The following is a 12,535-nucleotide window of genomic DNA, read 5'->3' on the forward strand; positions in this document are numbered from 1 at the left end:
AGCCTGGGGAGGGGTACTGCAGGACCACATGCATTTTTTAGGGAAGAAAGGGTCTGACCTTGCTCACCTTAGCGAGGAGAAGCAGCTCACCTAAAAGATGCAGGCTGAGAGTTAAATGTGTTTTCCCTGTTTGCTCTCCCCCTGGACTTTCTGGATTGGTCTGGTAAGGTTTCCTATCTATTTTGCACTTTTCTATCTGTTTTGCAGGGAAGTTAGAAGCTCTTAGCTTTGGTCAGAGCTGGTCTTGGCCAAGGTTTTGCTGCTGCCTCTGTTCCTTTTCCTATGATGAGAACAGAGAAACTGGGCTGTTCTTGTCTTCCTCACAGGAGCTGGCTGCTATTGCACTCTACCTATGCTGTACAGAAACGCTTTAGGCCCCTTCGGGGTGACTGGTACATGCACATGCAGGATCGGAGCAAGCTTCAGAAAAGCCTCCTTCCCCCAGGCAGAAAGAGGACATTTGCTTTCCTGTCAGAGAAGCAAAAGCTTTTCCTTTGTCTCAGAAGACATTGTTTTGGAAAATCAGAGCTGACTACATCATAATTCCATCCCCTTCTCCCAGTTTTTGAGTGATAAGACATGCACGATGCTGCTTGACACTGTGATATTTATAAGACAAAGTAGAGGTCAAATTTGCTGAATGGTTTCCAAATTCCAGTGAGGTTTATCACAAAGAGCCCCATGCACAGACCGAAGTGGCGTGACTGACAAGGCCAGGACTGTGGAGTCACTCAAAGGCCCGGTTTCCAGCGAGCACTGATGGGCCACATCACGTTCACTGGGGCAAAACCTGCTGGAAAGCTTCAGCTATGTGGAGAATTTGGGGAGTTTTCGCAGTGAAGTTTCTGGACAAGAAACCCCATTGTGAGGAGCGCAGCTTCTTGCTCCGAGGAGCAGTGCTGTCCTCCATGTGCACGCTCCTGCCTGGGCCTGGAGAGGAACAGCCCGGAGCTCAGCCCCCCCATGCGGCGGGCAGGCAGGAGGCTGCTGTCCTCGCTGGATGCCTCCAGCCTCCCTGGAAGAGAGGCAATGCCGGGCTCCGCTTGCCAGCTTTCTGTCCTGAGAAGTGCGGGAAGAAAGGTTTTTCCCACAGCAAGTGCTGACAGGACTAGCACAGAGTTGTCCAAAGGAGATTTGGCAGAAATGCCCACCAGCTAGCCACAGTGAAGAAACTGGCTCCGTCTCCCTCTCTCCCCTCAGACACCGGCCTCCAGGGCTGCTGCCGACACCGAGAGGCTGTTCTTGTGTCTGAGGCCTGACGCCGCTGAGACTTTTTTGCACCCTGGTGCTCTCACCTGCCAGCGCATTTCAGCCTCCCGGCCCCAAGCCAAAGGGGGTGGATTTGGCATTGCTAAGCCTCAGTTATTTCAACAGAGGCAGGCCATGACTAGCCCCAGTACTCAGAGCAGAAACGGGAGCAGGGGTGAAGCTGACACCTCCAGGGTGGGCTCAACCTCAACATCTTTGCCCCAGTATCAAAGTTTAGGCCAAGGCTCAGCAGCTCTCGCTCCTCCACAAAGCACTCAGACAGAGGGGCTGGGATTACGTCCAGGCTTGTTCACTCTCCCTGAAGATGCTCCCAGAAGACACAGGCAAAGCTCCAACAACGTGCACTGCCGAGGCACCGTGGTAAGGCAGGAAGGAGATGAGGGAAAGCGCCGTGTCTGTCAGCTGAGAGGCATACGCCTTGCCTGGCAGCTGGAGAAGCTGTCTTGCCTGGGGATACTCCACACCAAACCAACGGCACGATGGGCAGAGTGGGGGCTGTCCTTTCACTCTGTGCTGGTGTTGGTTGCTGAGCAGGAAGGCATCGCACCATGGTCTGGGCTTCTAAGCACTATTGGAAACAGAAGGAAAAATTGGTTTAGACTACGTATGCAAACAGATTTGATGACTTTTCAGGTAGGCTACTTTTCAGGAGAAAAAGTGACCATACTCTTGCAAATGGTTAAATTTGCAAGATGTGACTTCATCCACCCATCCATCCCCGTATCTTTCCTTATTACTGCAGGATTGCCTTTCACAAACATAAAACTGATGTATAGCCACTCCCATTTCTACAGGTATCTGTTGTGTAACCAAGTAAGATAGGAAATAACTTTTGTCCCCAAAGGACATAAAAGATCTGATGAATGCCTAAAAAGTCATTCCTATTTGGGCTGTTACCTGAAAAGTTTGGAAGTTTCAAGGAAAAGATAAAGGGAACTAAAAATTTTCACATAACTTGTTTTGTCTTCTTATATCTAGGGCCAGTGTTAGAGCAGGAAAGAAGGGTAAAGGGTTAAGACACTTGACTAAATTGTAATCGGTGTCTTCTTCACAACCGTCCTGCGCAATGTTGGGAATATCACTTACCCACTTGCTGTATCCGTTCCCAGTGTATGAAATGGGGATAACAGCACTTCTTTACCTCCACTGTGGATCAAAAGGATAAAGGTATTAATCATTTTCCAAGATGCTCAGACAATATTGTTAGTGCAGAAGTACCCTACACAGACTGACTTTGGGAAATATACCAAAGTCTATGGTTTGTTCAAATGCAAAACAAATGGAGAAAGCAAAAATAAGAAAGGCTTGCAGCTCTTCAGGGAGGCATGGGTGCCTCGTTGTCACTTCTTCAGCAAATCTCTTCAGCGTGATCTTGTCTTCTTTGGGGAATCAGGGAAGAGACTAGCAACTGTGTAGTTGGTCTCCCCTTCCTCCTTCCCTTCCTGAGTTTACTGCCACACAAGCCAGACTGGAGGTGGCCAAAGGAGAAATCCCCATGTGCCATGGGCAGTTGTGCTCTGGACTTTCTCTCTTGCATCTGGCATGGGCTGGAACAGCCTCTGTTTCTTTCCTGCACCTGATCTGGAGACGATCATGAGTTCAAAACTGGGAGATGTCATTGGCCTTTGCTATCTGACCCCACCCCCACGAGCCCTGAGGTTATCTACAGTCTCCTGCATTGTCCTGGCATCTGAAAACTGTGGCAGTGCCTTCTTTTGTGGCACTGTACCTGAGTATTACGCAGCTTGCTAGCAGCACTGCTGCACTTATCAGCTTATCAGCAGCACTCAGCCTGGAGAGAGGGGTACTGAAGGATCAAACCCTTGTATCAGATCAGCTCCTCCACGTCAGATACACGTACAGGCTGTGTCCTCTGCCAAGCTTTTTAGGTAGGGTAGCAATCTGGAAGTGCATGGGAAAAGCTGAGAGAGTGATAACTAAATACAAGCACATATGAAGCAGCATTTTATTTTAAACCATGGTCTCAGGTTCTCCAGATGAGCCAAAGACAAAATGAGAGTGAATTTGTGTAACACTTCTGCTGGCTGCTCTGTGTCATCCTAGTGTTTAGACCACTGTACTTAACAGCATTGCCTCCATGTACTCCTGCTTTTCACAGCACTAATTCCCCCCCAGTCTAGCAGATTTCTTTGACATTCTTCTTTCTGCCCATCTGATACGAGGAAGGGAACTGAAGGATGGTGAAAGTCTGAATAAAACACACTCCTACTATGCCTCGCTGACACCAGTGTTATTACTTACCCTTACATGACAGCTAAATTCGTCCACAATCAGTTAAATGCAAAAACAGACTTGCATTCTTCCTTTATGTACTCAGAAAAGGAAATCCACATGTTTATATTCAAAATCCACATCCAAATATACCATTGGTGAGATCTTACCATTTTCCAGGATCTGAAAGGCCGAATACATGTTTGCAGAAAATCCGCCCCCTTTCCAAACCCGCTGTTGCCCCCAGAGCAACCTTCCACCCCGCCTCCAGGCTCCCGAAGTGTGGCAGCCCCACACACTCTGCCACCACACGACTGCTGTGGCATGCATGGACAAACTGAAGAAAAGATACGAGAGTTTTTCAGTTGGAAGTGAGACATTAGCAGCTGATTTATGCTGGCTGAGGAGCTGAGATGCAGCTTTCAACCTTCAGCACAAGATCCCTTCCTTCTATGTCTAACCTTTTGCATTTTTTCCCCGGTGTCTGTTTGTCACCAAGCTGTCTTCCAGCACACTTCACCTCCGTGCATCTAAGCCGAGCCTAATTCTGCAAACGCTCCCTTGGGACACTACACTGTAACAACAGAAGTGGTCCCAGCAATGCCACTGGGCAGGCATTTTCAAGCATCTTACCAGATGCTCTTCATTTTTCACATGGAGTCTGGTTATAGATGTCTATACATAACAAGGCTCAGTTCTTTTTTTCTGGTCTTGGCTCATGCAAGAGAGTGATCGACATTGTTTTATATATTTGCTCAAATCTTTGCAATAAAGGCTGAAACCTTAAAACAAAGAATGGTGCAGTACTGTATTACAGTCTTGTTGCTCTTAAAAATGTTGCTGCTGTCGTTTTAGGCTATGGTCTACTGTCACAGATGTTCCCTTTCTTAAAATGGAGGAAAAGTTCAGAGCACCATCACCCTTAGCTGGGAATTACAGAGCTTTATTTTTTAATAAGATGGGGAGTTCTGTTCTCTGGCAGACCATGCATTTTCACTTGATAAAGAGGGTCTAAGTTGGCATGCAGTGTGGTTTCCTTTGTTAGGCAAAAAATGTATCTTTATATTGAATATTTGTCTTTATTACATCAAATATTGAAAGGAGGACGAGTTCAATGGCTGACATCCACAGATGTGTTCTCCAGTGTTTTAAATTTGTAATTTTGTTTTGTGTCTTTATGACACTATGTACCGGTGGTAAAGAATCATTTACAAATTGAAATACCTCAAATATACCACTGACTTTACGTACCTTGAGTTCTGCTGAGCTACTTCTATGTGTAAGTAGAGAACACTTTAGATACTCTGATTTAGCCATACACCATCAGAACAATTTATGTGGAAGAGAGGTGAATTAAACAGGAACAAAAAAATGCACCATTTGTCACCGTCATTGAAACTTAAAACTAAGATTTATTTTTTTTTTCCAGAATGCTGCATTTTAACAATGGTTGATTCTTTAGTGTGAAAGCACTGATGTTTTGCTTACATTATAACATTGCTTTGGACTTCTGGAGCTTTTCAGCCTGGCCATCAAATACCACATCTAGTAAAATGCTGTGTATGGGAACCAAGCTGTTTCCTTTCTACATAAAACTTCTTTCTAATTAAGCAGCCATAAAGCAGATGACACAAGGTATTTCGGGGAACTTACTGCATGTATCTCAGGTGAGCAAAATAATTCTGCTTTCAATCTCACACCTCCAGGTGGTTCTGGACACAGAAAATAACCCAGGAACAACCTGCCCCAACCTCTCTGCTGAAGTTTGACCTTTAGATAATAAACTGTGCCGTATAAAATCCTGTTCCGCCTGGTGCCATTCCAACATGTCCCCATAGCCAGTACACCCAGGCAAGAAAACTAGTGTAAGCAATTAGATTATAGTGCTATGAAGAAATGTACAAGTTTTATTTTTAAACATTGCTGGGCTGAAGAATATTCGTATGGCTTATTTATCTTTCAGGAGATGGTAGTGAATAAGTTAAAGAATATTTCATCCCAAAACATACGCTGCTTTCATTGATAGCTAAGCTAAGGTACACATAAGTTTTCTTACTTTCAGAAATGTCAAGCACCCACCTTTTTCCCCCACAAAGATTTACAAGTACATGCATGGCACTTCCTACAAAGCTGTCGTGGGCTAAAGGCTTAAAAACAATGTTTTTTTTTTTCTTTTCTTGAATAAGAAAAATTCATCAGACCAAAATATAATCATTTAAATCAACTTCTTCCTGAGAAACAGAATTTGGAATGTGCTGAAAAGTTTCAATAAATAAGTCAAAGATTAACCAGCTTATAACGTACCTTTTAACAATTACGTAAAATATATTTAATGACAGACAAATAAGCTGTAGGACCAGGAATCTTAGATGCTATGTGCCAGATAAATTTATGAAGTACCATTCGAGGAGGAGAGGCCAGGTTGATTGTTAAGAAAAATACAACAATGTTAAAACCTAGCAAGTAAATTGTTTAACAGTTTTTGTATTTAGGTTACAAGTAGTGATGGCTGAAGATACCATTAAATAAACAGATAAAAATAGACTTTACAGTAAGCGGCAGTGAACTCGCAGGAAGGGTGAATGTGTTAAGTGACTGATTATTCTGTTACAATGTTGGCAAAAAGGATTCAAACAGAACTTCTGAAAGGTGAGAATATTAATTTTCTTTCCAAAATATAACAATTCCACAGTGTGTAAACTAATCATTACTCTTTCAATGTAATTTCATAGAAACCACTTAAAATATACAATGCAGCAGATTCATATTTTAGCTAACATGTTAGTTGTTATCTGTGCCATTTTCAACTGTCTTTAACGCGCTCCCTCATGGCAGCGCATTGCTACCACCAACCTGGGATGTTAATCATGAGAACAGAGTCTTCTACGTAGCATTTTCTGTAAATAAACATCTTGTTTTAACACGATTACACTTCTTTATTCTTGTTCTCTGCGTGTAGGTACAGTAAAGACTGACTGCTGATGAAGACAGGCCATAATGGGTATTGGCTCTCAGCAGGCTCACGGCAGAGGAAGCCCTTGAAAAGCACATTCGAGCTTAGCCTGAGTTCATGTGCCTCGTCCATCACAAAATAACTTTTGCTGTTAGTTCAAACCGAAGGATTACCTTGCAGACAGCAGGCGTGCTGCTGAGAGAGCCGCAGGATAGGAAGCCAATAGTGCCTGGCAGATATTTGAGAGGGCACGAGCTGGACACAGGTGCTTTACTCCAGAAGTGTTACTCATGATGCAGTTCTTCAGCTGTGCTCTGGGACAGGAATTTATTGCTATTATCCTCTACTGGCTTAGTTTCCTCTGGGCCTAAGGGTGCACAAGAGGCCAAGGCCTCATTGAGAACCCCCAGGTCCCCCTGTTCTGCTGTGGAGCAGGGTGGCTCTGCCCATTGCTGTGTGCAGGTCTGTTGGTTCTGCACCTGCAGCCCAGGCAGTTCATCAGTGGGAACCCCGGGGACACCTGCCTTAAAGACAACAGCGTGTTGCATATGGGAGCTATTCCTACGTCTCCTCCCAGCCAACACTACTCCACTTCACAGTGTTTGCTGCTAATACTTGCAGTGATCAGCAAGGGCAGGCTTGCACAGTGCCTCTCTTAACAATGCGTTGTTGAACTGGCTTTGGTTTTACAGAGCATAGCTTTTTCTTTTCTTTGTTTTATCATTCTGAAGTATTTCAACTAGAGAAGTGGAGTGTCTCCATATTGTTAATTTTACTTCTAGCCATACTAATAGCAGATGTCTGCTGTTTGCACTGGTGTGGCAGCTGTGCTATGCTTCAGACACAAACAATTAAATTCAGTGATCATAGAAACATTGTTTATGTTGAATCGGAGCTCCATACAATTTAAGTTTTTTATTGAGTGACTTTTTCTGTATCTCTTTGGATTTCTGATCCATAATAAAAATACAAATCTACAAATACTCTCCCTGAACGTAAAAGACACACTGCACCTTTTCCTTCAGAGTCTAATAGAAACGTACTCAGCTACAAGAAGCAAAACTCTGCAGTTTGCATAACCCTGCCGCACAGACTCTTCATTCTTGCAATTCACTGACCTGGTAACTTTTTCTGCTCTGTGAACTAGAAGGGCTTACCAAAAACATCTAGTTCCTGTAACTTGCCTTATGACCAGCCACATTAATTTGCCAGAACAGTAGACTTGCTCCTCCCACACTGAGCAATTCAGAAGCCATTATCTAACCCACTCTTGAGCCTGTTATCCTTGGATGTGCACACACGGCAAAGGCTCTGACTGCATCACTGGAATACCAGTGCTCTCTGGGCAGAGAGAGGCACTCTTCCCAAATGGCTCACTGCCTCCTCATTTCCGTAGTTAATGCCGCAGTATTATGCAATGAAGACTTGTTTCTGGAGAAAGAGAGAGATGAGAGTCTGTAAAATTCACCTTGAAATACTGCCTAATCTATTCTTTTGCTTTGCAGATGCCCAGGGGACTGTTGTGTACTCCAAAAGTTATTTTGTGATAGACAGTAGATACTTCTGTCTTGAAATATGCTATAGCAAGGAATCTATGGAGCCAGCACAGTACAGTAACATCAAACCCACAAAACCAGGCACCTCCCGATTGCCCCAACATGTGGGAACGTTCTGTTTTGTTCTGTTTTAAATGCTGCTGCGCATTAACTCAGTTCCTTAAAGAATTACTTTAATAATAATTAAAAAATCTTAAGAAAGCTGGAGGGGTAACCAGAAGAGAAAGGATAGCTCTTCCATCCATCACCTTTTATAGATATCCTCTAGCCACTTTTCATCATCTTCTTCCTCATCGTCTATTGGTTCTTCTGTTTCCAGGGGAGAAGGAATGAAGAACTCAGGTCTGGGACGTGGTTTCCTGATATGAGACTTCAGTCCAAACTTGCGCTTTAGCAGGTGGAACTGTTCTTTGACATAGTAATAAAACTCATATTCATATCTCATGCGTTGGTAGAGGATCTGTATTGCTTCTGGAGAGGGGACGGTCTTTTTCACTGTCACAGTCAGATTGCCAAGTTTCCTATGTTCTGTAAAGAAAATAAGCCACATGGTGGGTACTGATTAATGAGACCACCTAAACTTTTTTTTTTCGTTAACATTAAGACTTGACTGTACTGCATTACTGGCACAAATGACCTAAATCTGCCTCCTTAATAACGTAAATACTCTTAGTGATTTGAAGTTAGACTTGCATGTTTAAATATGGCTAGTTCACACATAGTATTTGGCATTGCGGATAGTCGCTGAGGACCTTAACAGGCAATGGTTATCTGCAAATACAAATCAGGTCACACCAATTATGAGCAAAAACTACATTTAGGGAAACACACATAGTACCTAATTGTGTGCTAATCTTGCCTAGCTTTGGAGATTTTTCCTGATGCATGTGAAATATATATCCGACACACAGCTGAGCTGAACTAATCATTTACTTCCCATGTGACATAGTATGTAGTGTTGCAGTTGTGCTTTATTACTGTTCAAACCTAAGCAGATATGTATCAATCTGAATCCATCTCAGGCTAGCACCGTTGCATCAATAGATGACACCTCAAGACTGAATGTGCCTGTTGACTTTGTCATCTTGATGTACATATTAATTACACTAGTCCATCTTCCTGTTGTGTCCTGGGACTGGAAGATTTCAGTATGTTTCTCTTCACCTGATAACTTTTGCATTGCTTAACTGAAATAAAACACAACTATTGCTGATAAAGATTTAGCAAAAGTACTGTACTGCCTCTCTCTTTGCCTCCTCTATCAATAGATTATTCTAACATTGGAGATTAATTTATTTGAATAAGGTGCAAAGTAAACCACTTCAAGCATCCATTTCGCTGTTTTCTACCAGATGGCAACAGGCTGCTGGACTATCCCAAGTATTTTCTTCTTCTCCAATACAGAAATGTAACTGAAGGTCAACTGTGAAGAAGAGGAGAACAATAACCTCTGGGAGTACTGAACCCCCTACTACAACTGTCTTATGGAGAAGTGGAGATGAATGTTACAGTGATGAAGCAGTAGACTCCGTAATTAATCAGGTTTTCTGAAACCTCAGTGCTCCAATCCAGCAAAGTTCATGTGTTACTTCTACGTGAAGTGACACCCATAGAAATGATCCTAATAGCCTTAGAATACCCCTTGGTCCAGATAAGGCAAGATGAATGGGACTTCCCATGTAAGCAAAGAGCAAGACACAAGACAGCAAGTGCTGCTGGGCTGGAAATTCTCCTATTCTTTTGGCTTTATCATGTGAACACGTCTGGTGCAGAAGAAAAAAATTTTATCCGAAAGAGGTATTTTCCCTCTCATTTTTGACCACCAGTTATAGCACAGTAATTTGTAATGGATATGATACAAAAAGAGAACCGGTTGACTAGCCTACCAAACTTAATGTTGTTATAAATCACACAAAAAAAATATTTAAACGTTGATTTTAATTTGCATTTGTACTTTTAATTCCTTCTCTAAAGGAATAATGGTTTTAATTATTTGCTGACAATTAAAACGTTGTTCTGTAACTAAACGGAGCTTTTACACCAAACTTCATAATTTTTAACACTGAGATGTCTTTACTCATATATCTAAATAATTAAACAGCTTAGTGTACTGAGTTTTTGTTCTTTAATTACAACAGTAATGGTGACATGCTCTATACTTACTGATTGTTCACAGTTTGTCAATTTGTATAGTTTTAGTTAGGAGTAAAACTATTAAAATACACAGAAGTTGACTTTAAAAACAATCAAGGGGGTGATCTTTAATATGCTGTCTAGCTAAGAAAAAGCTTAAAGGAGGGCTCATGAAATATTTGCATTTAAAACTGGCATTAGCATAAAAAGCTAATGAGTGTGGTCAAGAACTTACTCTCTTTTCCACTGCCTACATCCATAGACTGAAATAGACTAACAAAGGTCTCATGTTTTTAAATTCTTAATTAGTTGTTCACGTTGTCATTGATGGGCATTAGACGAATGTGCTCAAGGGAGGACACTGAACTCAGTCTGTCCTTGAAAGAAAGCAAGAGCTGTCTTATGATGATTTAGCACTTCAAAAAATTCCTCATTCTGGTGCTTAGTTGGTAGCTTCCACCAGCTTTGCAGTCTGGTTTTCTTTACAAACTCAGCAGCAAATATACATTACTAAATATTTCATTTATTAAGTTCAAGCCTTTATACTGCTTGCCAACTGCATTTTTATTTTACGTAGGTTATTTCTGTTACAGAAAACACCATTTACATCGCTGGAGAAAGCTCTTTATTTATACGGTCCCTCCAGGACTCTAACTGGGAAAAGCCACTTCTTAAGGCACCAGCTCTCTTTGGTGGCTGCTCCTTCCAGCAGAGAGAGGCACTTGTGTTCGGCCCAGGAGTGCTGCCAACGATGACAAGGTGAAAAGAGCTGGGCTGTTTTCTTGGGGGGTGACCAGCACAGGGTGGGACCAGCCAAAGGGTGGCTTACTGGTGCTGTGCCAGGCCAGGAGCAGCCCACCAGCACCAGCTTGGCCAAGGAGCCAGGTGCTGCATGCCACCCTCGCAGGCAGGCACCGCCGGGGAAGAGCCAGCGAGCAGCTAAATACACTTGAGCTGAATTTGCCTGAGCTTTGCAATTGCAGTAAGTATGAAATAGAGGATTCCTGGATGTATGCAATTATTTTTTGCTTTATGAATGTACCTATGTGCATATATTGATACACACAGACAGACAGAAATGCACATGCTCTGAAAGGAGCAATGTATATTTTCTGTCTCCTTTCAGTTTGCCTCTCAGTGTAACTATTAGAAACTGCAGTGCATAATTAGCTGTGAGATGCTGCTTGTCATATAGGGCTAGTTGGGACTTCAGGCGTAGCATTTTGATAAAACAAGTTTACTTTTTTTTTTTTTTTTACACTTGAATTTTAGTTAGATTGGTTTGTAATCTTAAATAACACTTGTAAGGCTCTTTAATACAAATATGAATAAAATCACAGAACTGCCCCTTGAAGTCACCTTAACCACTTCTCCTCATCGTATAAGCAAGATGGAAAAATTATGTAGATTTGGCTTAAAGCCAAAATAACAATCTGCATATGCTACATAAACCCAGCTGTCCCACCAAAGGACCCCATTTTATGACCTTTGAGACAGCTAACCATATGGAGGGCAACAAACTACACCATTTACTTTTTAGGGTTATTTTTTTAAACTGTGTTTGCTTTGGCGTTCTTTTAAATTACTAAAAAGAATGTACTATACAGCAACCAAACCTCCCAGTACTGCCTGCTCACGCCTTGAATTAACGTGGTGAAGACTAAATTGATACACAGATATGGGTGAAGAAAATTAAATTCTTCTGGGTTACCAGGTGATTAATATTTACTGTTTCTTTCCCCACTTTCACTTCTCCTTTCTTCTTTTTTTTAATTAAGAAATCTGACATTACTCACTGCAGTAATCCAAACTGTAGGGAAAGGAGTTTTTTTTTTTTTTTTTTTTTTTTTTACATTTTGTGGCTTGAAAAACCTTGGATTGCCATATTTAGACAAAACGATCCTAAAGACTACCTCCAAAGAGAATTTATGAGTTGTGCTTTCTCCCGCGAGGTGCGCGCTCCCAAGCTTTGCTCCCAGCTAAGCAGAGCTGTGGGGAGCCGAGCGGCCTCGGGGGCCAGGCCAGGCCATGCAAACCAGGCCTGGCCAGCTGTGGGTGAGCAGAAGGTGGAAAAACTCTGCCCTGAGCTCTGCTGCTCTAGGACTGAGCAAACACGATGGCTGTCAAAGATAGAGCAAACTCATTTCCTGCAGCTACACAGGGAGGCCCCCCGTCTCCGCCGCATGCAGCTGAGCTGCAGCACATACCTACTTCTCCACGGTTTTAAATGGAAAGAAATGAGTGTTGCTGTGGTTGGATGTGACGTATGAACCACCGAGGGCCTCTGCTTGATGTGCCACTCAAACGATCGATGCGTCGCTAAAACAGGACTCTGGTGGCTGTGTGAGGAGTGATCTCCCCTCAGAGTATTTAACTTCAGCTCAGCTGAACA

At 42.7% G+C, this 12,535-nt stretch overlaps 1 protein-coding gene across 2 annotated transcripts in view; it reads right to left on the reverse strand.

Moving 5' to 3' along the window:
• Positions 1–590: 590 nt before the first annotated feature.
• The window catches only part of UST (uronyl 2-sulfotransferase), a 167,406-nt gene continuing 155,461 nt past the window's right edge, over positions 591–12,535 (reverse strand). Inside the window, exons 8-10 of one of the 2 annotated variants that reach the window (XM_035538687.2) lie at positions 8,259–8,538; positions 2,356–2,415; positions 591–1,837 (exon numbers count right to left, since the gene is read on the reverse strand). In XM_035538687.2, the coding sequence (XP_035394580.1) occupies positions 1,831–1,837; positions 2,356–2,415; positions 8,259–8,538 (347 nt within the window). In that variant the 3' untranslated portion in view covers positions 591–1,830. Of the gene's footprint in view, positions 1,838–2,355; positions 2,416–5,706; positions 7,886–8,258; positions 8,539–12,535 lie in introns of those variants that run through there. The other variant, XM_035538688.2, reaches the window with a different exon arrangement.

This window comes from Cygnus atratus, chromosome 3, assembly GCF_013377495.2.
Source record: "Cygnus atratus isolate AKBS03 ecotype Queensland, Australia chromosome 3, CAtr_DNAZoo_HiC_assembly, whole genome shotgun sequence".
In the NCBI taxonomy this organism is placed as follows: Eukaryota; Metazoa; Chordata; class Aves; order Anseriformes; family Anatidae; genus Cygnus; species Cygnus atratus.